This window comes from Helicoverpa zea, chromosome 19 (genome assembly GCF_022581195.2).
Source record: "Helicoverpa zea isolate HzStark_Cry1AcR chromosome 19, ilHelZeax1.1, whole genome shotgun sequence".
NCBI lineage: Eukaryota > Metazoa > Arthropoda > Insecta > Lepidoptera > Noctuidae > Helicoverpa > Helicoverpa zea.
In genome coordinates this window covers 8,375,991-8,390,314 of record NC_061470.1, presented here as the reverse complement: position 1 = coordinate 8,390,314, position 14,324 = coordinate 8,375,991, and the positions used below count along the sequence as shown (strand labels likewise).

General features: G+C 34.7%; 1 protein-coding gene across 2 annotated transcripts; it reads right to left on the bottom strand.

Annotated features, from left to right (window-relative positions):
- Positions 1-21: 21 nt before the first annotated feature.
- Positions 22-14,011, bottom strand: LOC124639804 (apoptosis-inducing factor 3-like). Of its 2 annotated transcripts, none has more exons than XM_047177281.1 (5): positions 13,863-14,011; positions 13,597-13,683; positions 10,932-11,266; positions 1,700-3,381; positions 22-1,479 (listed from the first exon to the last, which is right to left on the bottom strand). In XM_047177281.1, exons 1-4 carry the CDS (start codon positions 13,924-13,926, stop codon positions 2,077-2,079), a joined length of 1,791 nt encoding a protein of 596 aa, XP_047033237.1. In that variant the 5' UTR covers positions 13,927-14,011; the 3' UTR covers positions 22-1,479; positions 1,700-2,076. The 2 variants fall into 2 exon arrangements, with proteins under 2 accessions (XP_047033237.1, XP_047033238.1); XM_047177282.1 differs by having other exon boundaries at positions 13,769-13,904.
- Positions 14,012-14,324: the final 313 nt, after the last annotated feature.

Genomic DNA, 14,324 nt, shown 5'->3' with positions numbered 1-14,324 from the left:
TTTTTTATAAAAATACCACAATAATTTAATAAACATTTATTAAAATATGTACATACATCTAAACAAGCAACAGTAATATCACATCAATTAAAAGTACCTTGTTATGATTATATCAAGCAAAGATATGTTTGGAAATAAATAATACAGAAAGAGAGGATGCCAGAAAAACCCTGTAGTTGACCAAGGATGATTCAGGAATAATGAGCCATTCTTATTAATTCTAACTGAACTGCACAGCTTCGTATCTTTGCCTTAAACACAACAAACTTAGTTAATATCAACAAACTTAGTTAATATCAACTGAAGGCCTTTACACACCACGTTTTTTAAATGCTTGTTTCTCAAATGCGTTAATGACGCACTTTTATCATATGATGTTGTTTGCATTGTCTGCAACGTTACACACGCGCGGCTAACGGCGCATTTTAAAATAATAATTAGTACAGATGTTTCAGCAATAATAACTTAATTCTAATCTCGTGTGATGTGTTTGTGCTCAATGATGTTTACCCGTTATTAATGACACAACAGTAATACATTTGAAAGAATACTGACTTGAATGTGATGAATATTGTTTCTGAATAAAGTAGCAATAGCCAAATGATTACAATTTTAATTTCAAAATAACAATGAATTTTAAAGTTATACAAGGTGTGGAAAAATTGGACCCTGATTTTTTTTTAAATTGTGTGACAACACTGTCCTTAGTAACAGATAGTAATACTTTTTTTGGTTTTAAAAAAATATTTTAAAATAAATCCTATTGTCACATGGTTTGTACTAAAATATATCGATGTAATAAATTAAGTTATATAACTTAATTTAAATATTAATTAGCAGTTTCAATAAAAATATGCACTACATTTAATAAGACTGAAATCAACAGAAAATGCCTATTTTAGTACCAAGTACTGCAAACATTCTTATATTATGCCAAACAATATGGAATTTCTTCATTATTGTATATTACTATGGCTTTAAGCCGAAATAATAAAACTTATGGATACATAACCTAGATTTGTTCTTAACAAAACATATTTTAGTATGACCAACTGCAGCAACTGGTTACTTACTGGAACTTAAGATTATAAAAATGTATAATTCCTTTTGTATACAATAGAAACTCAACAAAATCGCTTAATAAAACGCTATTAAAATGCTGGTTTGCACAGATATCTGCTAGAAAATGAACATTATGTAAGAAATTGTTTTTTGCTAATTGCAAAGCAAAGCACTGGGTATTAAAAAAATACTTGTTTTTAAAATGAAGCTGAGCTTGAGATGAAATTGAACATAATATATACTGCAAACAAATTATATGCTCCATAAAATTAACTGAGGAATTATATAAACATTATACATGAAGTAGAATACTTAATTTAAGGCCACATTTAATATCAGCTTCATACATAATATAATCAGATTTTAACATCTACAGAATAAATAGTATTGACCATCTATTTATATAAATCTCAAATGCTTAAGCCATGTATTCACTGGGAAACAATATTTCAGATACACAGTTTCTGAAACATCACGTAGATGTTTACAGCAACAATGTTTCGGAAACTCTGCCGACCACATCAACCACAGAAACAAAATTATATGTTTCTGAAACAAAATTATTTGTATCAGAAACACGTAGATATTGTTTCTGAAACAGTGTTTATAAACAATTGTTTCTCAGTGAATACATGGCTTTACATGAATACTCTCATCTACGCATTACGAAACTTTCATTTGGTAGCGGTAAAATATTTATCCTGCTTCATTATTTGATATACTTAAACTGCTCTACTTTATAAATCGTAAAAGCAACAGTTTTTCAGGACACATTGATTGTACTTTAACTACTATTATTTTATAAATAAAATAATAATTTTGCACTAATATCTTTCGAAAGCTTATTACCAATATAACAGCAGCAACATTTAATATCTTCATATAGAGTTTTGCTTAAATTAACAGTTTCGACTAAAAAGAGAATGTGACGAATGTTAAAACTGTACTTATAACATATTTCGCTATTAGTTTTTTTATAAGTTGTTTTCGAGTTTATGGAATCACGGAGGGACATTACTGGGCTTTATTGCTCTTTGCCCACGCAAAAGGATCATCTTTCAGGTCTTTCTTGTACAAAGTTTTCCCTTGGTGCACGAATTCTGCGTACTGGGCAACAACGGGGTCCCTCATGCAAGACGCCACTGCGATCACTTTCTCGGATTCGTCAAAGAAGAATATGACGAATTTCAGTCCGTCTACGTCTCCCTCTACTTGAGTACTGGCAGGTTTTCCGCATCCAGCGTAACGGATAGACTTGCCGAACAGCAACGTCCAGAAGAATGGAACTGTCTTCAAGGTAGTTTCTTTCTTCACCATATTCAAAGCAGCGACGCGGCCGTGGTATTGAGCTAAGCCGATGTGTCCTATTGCCATGTTTTTATTCCCGTGAGCGAACACGGGCGCAAAAGCGATATCACCACCGGCGTACACGTTTTTCACATTGGTTTCGAGCTTATCATTGACGGTGACCGCACCATTTCCCTCCAATGCTATTCCGCTATCCTGCAAGAAACCTGTGTTGACAGTTGTTCCCACGCCTAGTATCAGCAGGTCAGCAGGAAGTGTGGTGCCGTTGGCCAATTCTACCGATTTTATAACTCCGTTCTCGCCATTACATTTCACTATTGTGGTTTCAAACTGAAATTGGACACCTTTTTGTTCGAAAAACTTTCGTAAACTTTGCCCTATTTCATTGCCGAAAATTTGGCCTAGGGGTGAAGTGTCCTTACCAACGACAGTCATTGACTTGGCCTTCTCATTGCAGGCAGCCGCGCTCTCTAGGCCGATAAAACTCAAACCTAATACAACAACATTCTTATCTTTGTTTTCTCCCAAAGCATTCAAGATGTTAACAGAATCGTCAAAGTACCGGACTGTAAAGATGTTCTGCAGATTGACACCGGGGATGTCTGGTACTCGGGGGCTAGAACCAGTAGCTATGTACAAACTGTTGTATCTCAATTTCTGGTTATTACTTAGATGTACAATCTTCTCTTCAGTATCCACTTTTGTTGCATCAACACCTTTAAGTACTTCAATTTTAGCGTCGTCGTAATATTGTTGGGATCTGGCTTGTAGTTTTTCTATGTCGGTTACGGTTCCGATCTTTGAGACCTTCACTCTATCGTAGGGTAAGTAGTTTTCTTTCGCTACTAAGGTGATGCGTCCCCTGAATCCCTCACTGCGCAGGGTCTCGGCGCAGGTGGCTCCGGATGGTCCGCCTCCGATGATGACGGCGGCAGAGCCATCCATCTGGCACGACATGCCCATATCCTTGATGCGTTTTTTCGATTTCAAGTCGCTGCGTTTAGCTTTTACCTGAAAAAATAAATGACCACGTAAATTAGAGCCTCCTAATTTTATGATACTTGTTGGGTGAGAATTTTATAATTTTTAGTGTGAAGTTATCTGTGAGAGTAGGACGAATTTGCCATAAGTAAACGTATATGGCTCAGCAACCTCGCCTGTATCAGTCATACGAATCAATAGCATTGATAGATAAGGCTAAACAATTAGATAATTTTAAAACATACTCCGCCAAGTCTATACAGTCACCATAGCATTTTACGTAAATGAGTAACAATCGCGTGATTTTATGACCATGTTAAATCAGATATGGAATAAGGTGGTTTCATGTCGATCTTAACTGCATTATTCAAAATTTTAAAGTACCTATAAATTGAAATGTTAACAAAGTAGAGTCTAGACTTTAATCAATTAGTGTTAATAACTAATAGGTGAGTGAGTATACTATTTCTATGGAGGTAGGTATTATGTGTGCCTCGTGGTGCTAATTAACCGATTGCTTTGGGCGCGACATTGAGTCACCATCCGGCAAGTGTAACGTAATACACGGAGTTGTAACAACGAATGTAAACTATATTTTGTATTATATCTATCAGTTGGTCAAGGTGAACCAAGGTCAGCTACTTCTTAGATCACGTTTTCATTGCATTCTTTACGGCAGGTAATTCAGTTCGCGTGGCCGCATCTCAGTTAGGCTTATGTTGATAGAATGCTTAACTAACCAATCCCGTTTCAAGCAAGAAAGTCTTATTTTAAGGCAAAGGCAAAGCACAAGATAGCTAATAACATTTTTGTTTTTGACCGACATGTTTACTCGCTGAAACGCAAATGGAATATAAATAAACACTGAAAACACACTACTACTACTAGTGTAGGTAATCTGTGCGACTACTGAGTTAAAATTAGCATAACAAGCTGAAAAATATCTCACGAAATATGAAGAGGTATTTCTTAATTAGTGAAAAGTTTATATTGTTACATTCCAAAGCAAGAACTGAATATTTTGCTGGTCTGATGTTTGTATTGTTTCAGCAGAGATATCCCGGATTTAATTCAGCAAGCCGAAAAAAAATTTGCACAGATTGCACTCATACTGAGCGAAGTTTTATTCATTACGTGCGAAGACCAGCTTTATTTATTTGAAATTAATAAAAAAACATTACAAAACACACGACAGACCAACCCATATAGTTATCTATCGATTAAAGATTGAGATAAAATCGATTACCTCATAATCACAAATACTTAAAGAGATAATTTTGGAGTTAACAATCGTCATATCTCCTAAATTGTCTTGTAAGAGAATATTAAATGCTTATTATGCCAAACAGCGATGATACGTCAATCTGTATAGTAGGTAAAAGGTACCTACAAGTTGTATTTTCCTGTAGTGCCTAGTTTGTTGGTCTTCTTTAGTTTACACCAATCGGTAAGGTAAGGTATATCGTAAAACTTACATTGCATTCAAAAGTTTTTCTACAGCAATGTCTATCAACCTTCAGAGATAAAAATGAAAAGTTAAGACCTTTATATTCCACATTTTACATGAATTTAATTTTCAGAGATTAACCATAATCTTAAACTGGACCTAGGTTATACCGATCTGATAAAACATCTGGCTAGCGTTTGCCTTAACAAAATAAATGAGGTAAGCACATTACTCACGTTGTCGTTACTTAGTCACTCAATGACGTTCTCAGGCTAGCTGATGTACAGATTTCTTTTCAATGTATTTTTGACTGGCATACAATATTAGACTGTTAGATAATGCAACAACGAATACAGTTTTTAAACGGTTTTATTTAGCTCACCCCGTTTGTTTTATTATTTATTCATTCTTGGGTCAAATTTAGAAATTGAAATTTCAGTGCCTTCCTGTTGTCAGATTGATCTGAAATTTGGTACACACCTTTAATTCCGATGACAATACAATATAGTAATATCAATAACATTGTAAATCCAAGATGGCCGCCGGTACAAAATGGCGGATTACATATTTTTCCACAACCCCCTCAATATGGGTATCAAATGAAAGGGCTACTCAAGTAGAATACTGTCAGCAACCCCAACGGGGCCCAACAGGGCCAAGGCCTGCCTGGGCTGCGGGATTGTCTTAAAGAGTTACCGTGGTCGTGGTACATAAAAGGCCTACGACGAAAAAGAACGGTTTTTAGTCAGTAAGAGTCTGGCACTCCCTCACCGCTGCTGACCCATGTATAGAATGAAGAATATTCGGTAGGCATTTTCATTAAATACTAAAAACTAGATAATAAAAAATCGGTAAAAAAACTTTTAAGTTAAACGGTTTTATATCTTATGTGCACTGAAAAATAAAAAAAACAGTTACTTACCTATTTAAACCTACGTAGACGTATATACGTACGGGACCACCGTCCCGGTCATGTTAGACTAAAATAAAAACGTGGGGCCCTCTGAAATCCTACTTATGGCAAAGCATATCTTTATACTTTGGTAGATCGTGAGCTCGGCGTTCGCTGATGAAGCCGCTACGGCTGATTATTGATTGTCAAAATCTCCAGATGATTATAGTAAGTCGATGCAATCCACACCTATTATACCTCTAGCTAGAAGAAAGTATTACAGCAATAATTACGGAATGGGCCCCACGTTTTTATTTTAGTCTAATATGACCGGGACCACCTACCTAGGTTTAAATAGGTAAGTAACTGTTTTTTGATTTTTTATTTTTCAGTGCACATAAGATATAAAACCGTTTAACTTAAAAGTTTTTTTACCGATTTTTTTTCTGGCATAAAATCATTATTCTCATGCAATTTTCCGAGGCCAACACAGTTAAGATTTTCATTAATGTTTTATTCAGCCGATGCGATGACATGAACTTTTTTAAGCGTGTCGTAGCATTAAAATATTACTTCGTCATAATTATCTTATCGTATGAAATCATCGTCGTATCATGCTAAAACAAATTACTTGCGAGTGGTCTATCTTGTAGAATCAATGCTTAAGTTTTTTAATAAAGTTAAAAATTACGTAAATGGTAAATACATATAACAAGTGTTAAGCAATTTCCTTGATGAGGAAACGGAATGTTGGCTGTAGACTGGGGCGGGTTGGTTCATACTCTTGCGTACGATATTAAAATACTTGAGCCGACACAATGGACGTGGCTGACATTCAGATCACAGACGGGAGATTGCATTTTCCATACCTATATTGTGGGAGTTAGTTGATGATAATTTCCTGAAGAAGTGTTAGTACCTACCCAACGAATGAACGATAAAAAGCGAAATCATGACGGAAGTATATGGTTTTCTTATCAGTTTAAAAGATATTGGACAAATTTTGGTACTTCACAATCACAATTGAAATTATTTAGCACATTCAACCATAATAAACCTTTATCATAAATTGGCGCATACGGCAGTTTTATCACTACGATCACAATTAAGAAGTTGGAAAAACCAGTTACATGCTCTGATTAATAAAATTACAGTTTTTATCACAATTCCTTGACCTTGTATGCAATTATCATCTGGTTTACAGTAGTCGTAGAAAATACACCAGGTAAGCCATACACCTGAATAACTGAGACGGAACAAGCAAATAAGTATCTTGTTAATTTTCTTGCTTGCACAGGAAGTTAGAATTTTTGGGTTATATGACCCGGACTATGGTGGCAACCTGGAACTATATTGGTCAAACGCAAACGAACAAGAAGGTGCAGCCCTTTTTTACACCAAGCTATCTAATTTATTGCCAATTAACATAAACATTAAAACTTCGTCATTCATAACTGTGTCAAATTCAAATACTTGGAGATCAATTATTCATTAGTGAAATACTGCAAGCTTTTTACAAATTCATAATAGGTATTATGAAACAAAACCCTAAATATAAGCGTAGGTACATAATTTTGCCTTAGTTCTGCATTCTGATCTGGGGCCCGATTCTCCTAAGTTAATAATGTCAAAATTGAATCGCAATAGCAGTTTTAACCTTAGCGGGCATTCTGTTATTAATATAAGACCAATCTTATTCCAATGACATTCGATTGCTTTGCGATTGGTCTGCTACTTAGGTGATTTTGGCCTATACGGTAGTTTGCTCTACAATCATATTGCAATCGTAAATAATTTGCAGTAAAAACGTTTATTTAAAAGAAAAAATTTAAATAAACGTTTTTAGCGGAATGCCACATAAGCTTCAATCGTAATTGAGTCGGGATTGGATCTCAGTCGGATGTGAATCGTATGTCGCTTAAGTAAAATAGCAGAAACATGCCCCTGCATTCTGATCAGTCGTCCCATGACTATGACGTCATGTGGAATAATGAAATATCTCCAGCTAAACTCTCCATACATATTATGAAACGGAAACTTAAATGTATGCATAGACAAGTTTGTCTTCAGTTCTGCATTTTGATCAGTCGACCCCATGACGTCGCGTGGCTTCGCTCAAGCGTCACCAAGTTGTGAAGTTACAACCTCCACCCAAATTGCACGACGAGGTCGCGACACATACATATTTATCTACATATAATTATAACGTTTAAATTAAGCCAATGTTACTTTTCTCATACGAATTATTTATTATTTTTCATTTCAATATTTACATCAATTTTAAAAAGTTTATATAAACTTATTAGTTTTAAGTTGTAACTTTTTAAAATTAATACGAATTATTAAATAGCTTTGTAACAGCAGCAGCTGTTTAAAAAAAAACTTCAAAAAAGAAGGTCCTCAGTTTGACCTGTGTTTGTTTGTGCACGATCATCTCACGTTTGGCTGAACCGATTAGCATGCGGTTTGCATACTAAGTTTTGACAACATTCGCCATGAACACGGATGTATCTAGAATTCTAGAGTAGGAAACATACAGTCATTATCACAAAGAGACCGCCCTAAGCACTCTACGCTATAATCAGACTTATGCCGTACAGTTAACGTGTGCGTTCGCGCAGCGGAATGTTGTTGAATTTAAAGATTTTAATTATGCAGATAATTAGTGTATGACGTCCTATAATTGTGTATGGTAAATAAAAATTTGTGTATGCAGCCATTGTGGAGAAATTCACCAACAACAGATTCCGCTGGGCGAACGTTGGCGAACGTTGTCCTGGCGGAACTTTTTTTAATCCATAGACTTTAGAAGAAAAGAGATGTGTCCAAAAATTAGTGTGTATTTGTGTATAATTGATTATGTATGAATGAAATCAGTGCATGCATAAACTTTGGAGAAATTCAAGTTTCCGCTACGCGAACGTTTGGCCATTAGCTAGTTTTCATATAAAGCGCTTACATAGAGAGCTGTAGATTTTTACATACGTTGTTTTGAATTTGTTTATATTTGTTTAAAAAACAGATTTAGAAAAAGTCGTAGGGTTTAAAAGATAAAAATATAAACGTAAAATACACTTATTAGGTCTTAGTTCTTAAAGTATGCAGTTTGGGGTCTAGATTTTCACGTTTACACAAACCTTGTAAGAGTCTCCAACATGTTACCAAGTATCAATGATGTTCCGTTAGTAATTAAAAAGTTATAGGATATTTTATCATGATATATGATGAATAGATCACTGTTTTTCAAAGCAGTCGAATATCACAACGTTCTAAAGGAATTGCATGGTAAAATGTATGCCAATAATTAGTTTAATCATTCAACTATTCACTTGCAAAATTTCATGTCATTAAATTCAGTAATTAAAGAAAGACAATTATAATACTGACGGAGCAACGCAAACCTACATAATCCAACCAAGTTCGGATAGCTACAAAAAAGCGGCCGTGCCATATGTCTAAGAAACGTTCTTAACTTGGAAGGTTAGTATAATTATTAATATGGTACAGCTGCGTACACAAGCGTTAGGAAAAAATAAAACAATTGCATTTCTTGAATGAAAATTTTTTTTTTTAATAATAGCGCCACTATCTACGACATTTTAGTTAAAATACGTAACGTTTATTAACGTTATTTTTAATCACCTAGTTAAGTAATTTATGTAAGTAATGATAATAAAAATATTTTTGTACACGGATATTTAAATAGAGAAGTACTTGTTAATTGAAGATTTATTTTTATCGTAGATAGTGGCATTATTATAAAAAAAATATTTTTCATTCAAGAAGCATTGTTTTATTTTTTCCTAACGCTTGTGTACGCAACTGTGCCATATTAATAAATACTAACCTTCCAAGTTAAGAACGTTTCTTAGACATATGGCACGGCCGCTTTTTTGTAGCTATCCGAACTTGGTCGGATTATGTAGGTTTTCGATGCTCCGTCAGTATTATAATTGTCTTTCTTTAATTACTGAATTTAATGACATGAAATTTTGCAAGTGAATAGTTGAATGATTAAACTAATTATTGGCATACATTTTACCATGCAATTCCTTTAGAACGTCGTGATATTCGACTGCTTTGTAAACAGTGATCTATTCATCATATATCATAATAAAATATCCTATAACTTTTTAATTACTAACGGAACATCATTGATACTTGGCAACATGTTGGAGACACTTACAAGGTTTGTGTAAACGTGAAAATCTAGACCCCAAACTGCATACTTTAAGAACGAAGACCTAATAAGTGTATTTTACGTTTATATTTTTATCTTTTAAACCCTACGACTTTTTCTAAATCTTTTTTTTAAACAAATATAAACAAATTCAAAACAACGTATGTAAAAATCTACAGCTCTCTATGTAAGCGCTTTATATGAAAACTAGCTAATGGCCAAACGTTCGCGTAGCGGAAACTTGAATTTCTCCGAAGTTAATGCATGCACTGATTTCATTCATACATAATCAATTATACACAAATACACACTAATTTTTGGACACATCTCTTTTCTTCTAAAGTCTATGGATTGAAAAAAGTTCCGCCAGGACAACGTTCGCCAACGTTCGCCCAGCGGAATCTGTTTTTGGTGAATTTCTCCACAATGGCTGCATACACAAATTTTTATTTACCATACACAATTATAGGACGTCATACACTAATTATCTGCATAATTAAAATCTTTAAATTCAACAATATTCCGCTGCGCGAACGCACACACAGTTAACTTCAAAGATACACTTCATTAACTCAGTTAAGATAAGCTTTGTGGCCGTTAAAATAGCGGTTACGAAATATTGGCGACTCAACCCGCCTTCGCACGGGTGTAAACTATTGTATTTTAAAAATAAACCTTTTTATATCAGTCTACCTTCATATTGCACAAAATTGCTTAGAATCTGTTGCTTAAAAAATCTAAACGTACGAATAACGGGAACGATTTAGATTTGAACGTAAAAAGAACTCAACTTCTACCACTTCTGGTAGCCCCGTTTTTCTATGGGCAGTGTATTGTATAGAAAGGAGACCAAAGTAAAGATAAAATGCGGTTGTCCACTGACTGAGCTGACGTACCAGACTGGGTTTGAAAAAGAGCATATTTAAAAAGTGTTCTCGAATAGGAATTTGAATTAATTTAAGGTTTTGTAATATGGTGAGGAAGTATTACGAAACCTTACATAGAGCAAAATTGATGTAACCAAGAATAAAACTTGACGAAATATATAAAAATATGCATACCTTAACTTCTCCTTTATCCGAGACCGTCACTTGGTAGCAGGGAAGCGAGTCAAAGCCGGGAAAATCTTCAATATCTCCAGTTTTTATGTTGAAGCAGGCTCCGTGCCACGGGCAGCGAACCCTGCCATCTCCTAGGGCTCCAGAGACAAGTGGGGCACCGTAGTGAGTGCAAGTGGTACCGACTGCACTAAATTCTCCTTTCTGCTTCACAAGCAATACTTTGCCCTCTTCTCCAATCTCAAAAACTTTCATTTCATTCTCTTTGAGATCATTTTCGTTGCAGACCACAGCTTCGACATAGTTGTTGCTTGACTCCACGCGGGATATTGTGCCCCCTGTATGAGATAGTAATGTTTTAAGAGGACGAATTAGAATTTTTGGCGCCAAGGATCTCAATTTTTCTCAGTAAATACAAAATGGATCAAAATACAACTTGGTTACCTGAAAGTTCATGATATAAACCTTATTTTGTTAGACGTCAAAACATGATTAGGTAACTTTTATAACAGAGAAAAATATATCAAACATACCTCTTTTTAAAAAGAGATTCACATATTATGGGCAAACGGGACCGATTTAAGCCTCTTAACTTTTATAGTAGTTGAGTATATACATACTCTTTAAAATTGTAGAAGGATTTTTTATCAAATTATAATTTCTAAATAATAAAATTACAAAACCATTTTGTAGCTTACGACTTTTAGTTATAAGCTAGCGCGCGTATTGTTATCCTCGCCCCGCTCAGACGCTCCGACCCCTTTTGGCGCCTTAGATGCGCGTGCCGGTTATGGAATTATTGTTGACCAGTTCGTCGCCTTAAGGAAATGCAGTCAGTATAATCATCGGATTCATCGGCAAGGATATTGAGCCCTGACCTTCACCTGCGCAGAAGTGATTTATTGGTTTATTGCTTTAAGTGTACAGTGAGCAAAGCGATCCCCATTCTTCCGCCGAGAGCTCATTATCCGTGCCGATAACTATATGTAAATATATAAAATTCACTTTACACAGGAACGAACTTGTATAAACCTTGAAAGTATCCGTCAAAGTATACAAACATTACATAGATAAAGACATGACTGTTAGATACCAAAATATCGCTATAGTACCATATTCATCGCGATTAGTAAAATAACATTGGAAGGAACTAGAAGAACACGACAATGGGAAGGTAGGTACTTGTGCAGTGCAGCCTAATAATTTACGTAGTTTTTAGGCAAACCACAATTATTCAGCGAGTCGTTTTGCGATCTGGGTTGGTGTTTTAGGTTTACGTATTGAATTTAAAAACTTACGACCTTATGAACGTTAATTTGCTTACAGTCATACAACTTATTCTAGAATACAGATTCCAACCAGTTCTTATTAAATACATTACTGAAATAGGAATTAAATGCGAAGATGTGGTTTTGGCCTAGATTTTTAGCAAGACCCCTCTTTTATCCATGAATATGAATAGTTGGTGCATGGCTTACAAATGAAACTGGCTAAGTAGGGAAATGTATAGTTTTGTATGGGAGGTGCTCATTACGGTTTAAAATGCAGGAAAACAAAATAATTTTACAACCAAAGCTGATATGTTTATGTTATTCTGCTGTATGAGCTAAATAACTATCAAGTTTCAACAATATCCGTTGCATAAAATTCCTGCTGGCACACAAAATAGAAACAAACATTATCCCATTACTTTGTTTTATAATATATACTTGGTAACACATTCATCATCCTCCGAGCCTTTTTCCCAACCATGTTGGGGTTGGCTTCCAGTCTAACCGGATTCAGCTGAGTATGCTGCTTTACAAGAAGCAACTGCCTATCTGACCTCCTCAACCCAGTTACCCGTACAAACTTAGAAAAGTTGCATTGGTACTTGCCTGACCTGGGATCGAACCTGTGCCCTCATACTTGAGAGGTTGGTCCTTTACCCACTAGGCCACCATGACTTGGTAACACATTCAATAAATCAATTTAAGAAATTCCTACTAAATACTTCTAGATTTATTTCTTGAACCTTATTTAAAGGGATTCCTAGCACAGATAGGAAATTTATCAGAATCAGAGTTTCAATCATAGAATCAAAAGTTAATTTAAATTAGACAGTAGAATCAAGGATTTCTTACAGTAATTCATGCACTTCGATAAAATAAAATAATATAGTCCAGAGGGATATGGAGGAAAAACCACCAAGTGGGTTCAGACTCCTGCACAAACAATTTCATACCATAATATTTAAATATTCATTTTGTTTTAATTTTCAGTTCAGTTATAGCGGCAACAATAATAAATCATCTGCAGAAATTCTTCTGTTTATCACAGTTCATAGGATACAGCCTGGCAACAGATGGACAGCAAGGTATTTGTAATAGGGTCCTGTTTTTATTTTTGGGTCTGGAACCTTGAAAAACAAAATACTTTTGCCAACTCAAAACGAAGAACTGAGTTAATATTTGATGATAAATTAAGTACCTACTTCTCAACATTTTCCTCATGAAATTGTAAATCATGTATGGTTGTAAATAATGTAAGGTCATTGAAATACATGCTTACTATGTCAGACTATTTTAGCCTACTTCCAATGGTTTCTGGAGCAGTCAGATATCCTGGGCACACCTTTACAATTTTTGTTTCACATTCATTGAATAAATTAATATAAAATATTACTCACGGCTTTCGGCACTTGCCGGACTCTGGCCACAGTTAGGGGAGTAAGATCTTGAATAGGAACTGCCCATTGTGCTGGACAAAAAAGAACCTAAAAGAAAATTTTTATTTTATTTAAAAAACTGTAATGATAAAATTGGATGCAAAAAATTTACACAGATATTTTTTATCACAACCTCAAATATTATTGCCCTTTGTACTTTAGTTCCAAAATCTGACAACGAATAATAAAACAAAGATCACTTCCAGTTAAACCGTGAAAGGTTTTACCTTGGACAAAACGACTAGCAACCTTGCTGACCAACACGCAACTTTGACGGAGAAATAATACCATTGTTTTTTTTTATTTATTTGTCAAATTAACGAATGAATGAATGAAGCGGAATTAAGGAATTCCGAACGGAAGTACCACACAGTGTTGTCAACAAGATATCGCAATTTCGGACTAAATCTGAGGGCAAAATATTTATAAAATTAATTAGAACAAAAACTCAAACTAAAATGTAATGTAAAAATATTTTTGTGCTCTACATTTGAAACAAAACTCATAAGAGTTAGAAATATGTAAGAATAGTTTTGAGGATTTCGTGCGGAATGTTTCACAGAAAACAGCTTTTTTGAGAACGACACCGGTTGGCCCTACTTACTTGACCAATTGAGGAACTAAAAGCTAAAAGTGGCTAAAAGTCTGACGACTTTAAAATGTGCAGTTAAGAAAGGTGTAACGATTTA

Bases quoted from the DNA above. Each gene is read 5' to 3' on its own strand.
- LOC124639804 (XM_047177281.1), bottom strand. From the start codon at position 13,926: ATGGTATTATTTCTCCGTCAAAGTTGCGTGTTGGTCAGCAAGGTTGCT. The intron at 11,267-13,596 runs GTGAGTAATATT...TATCTCATACAG, and splicing joins TCCGGCAAGTGCCGAAAGCC to GGGGCACAATATCCCGCGTG. The intron at 3,382-10,931 runs GTATGCATATTT...TTATTTTTTCAG, and splicing joins CGGATAAAGGAGAAGTTAAG to GTAAAAGCTAAACGCAGCGA.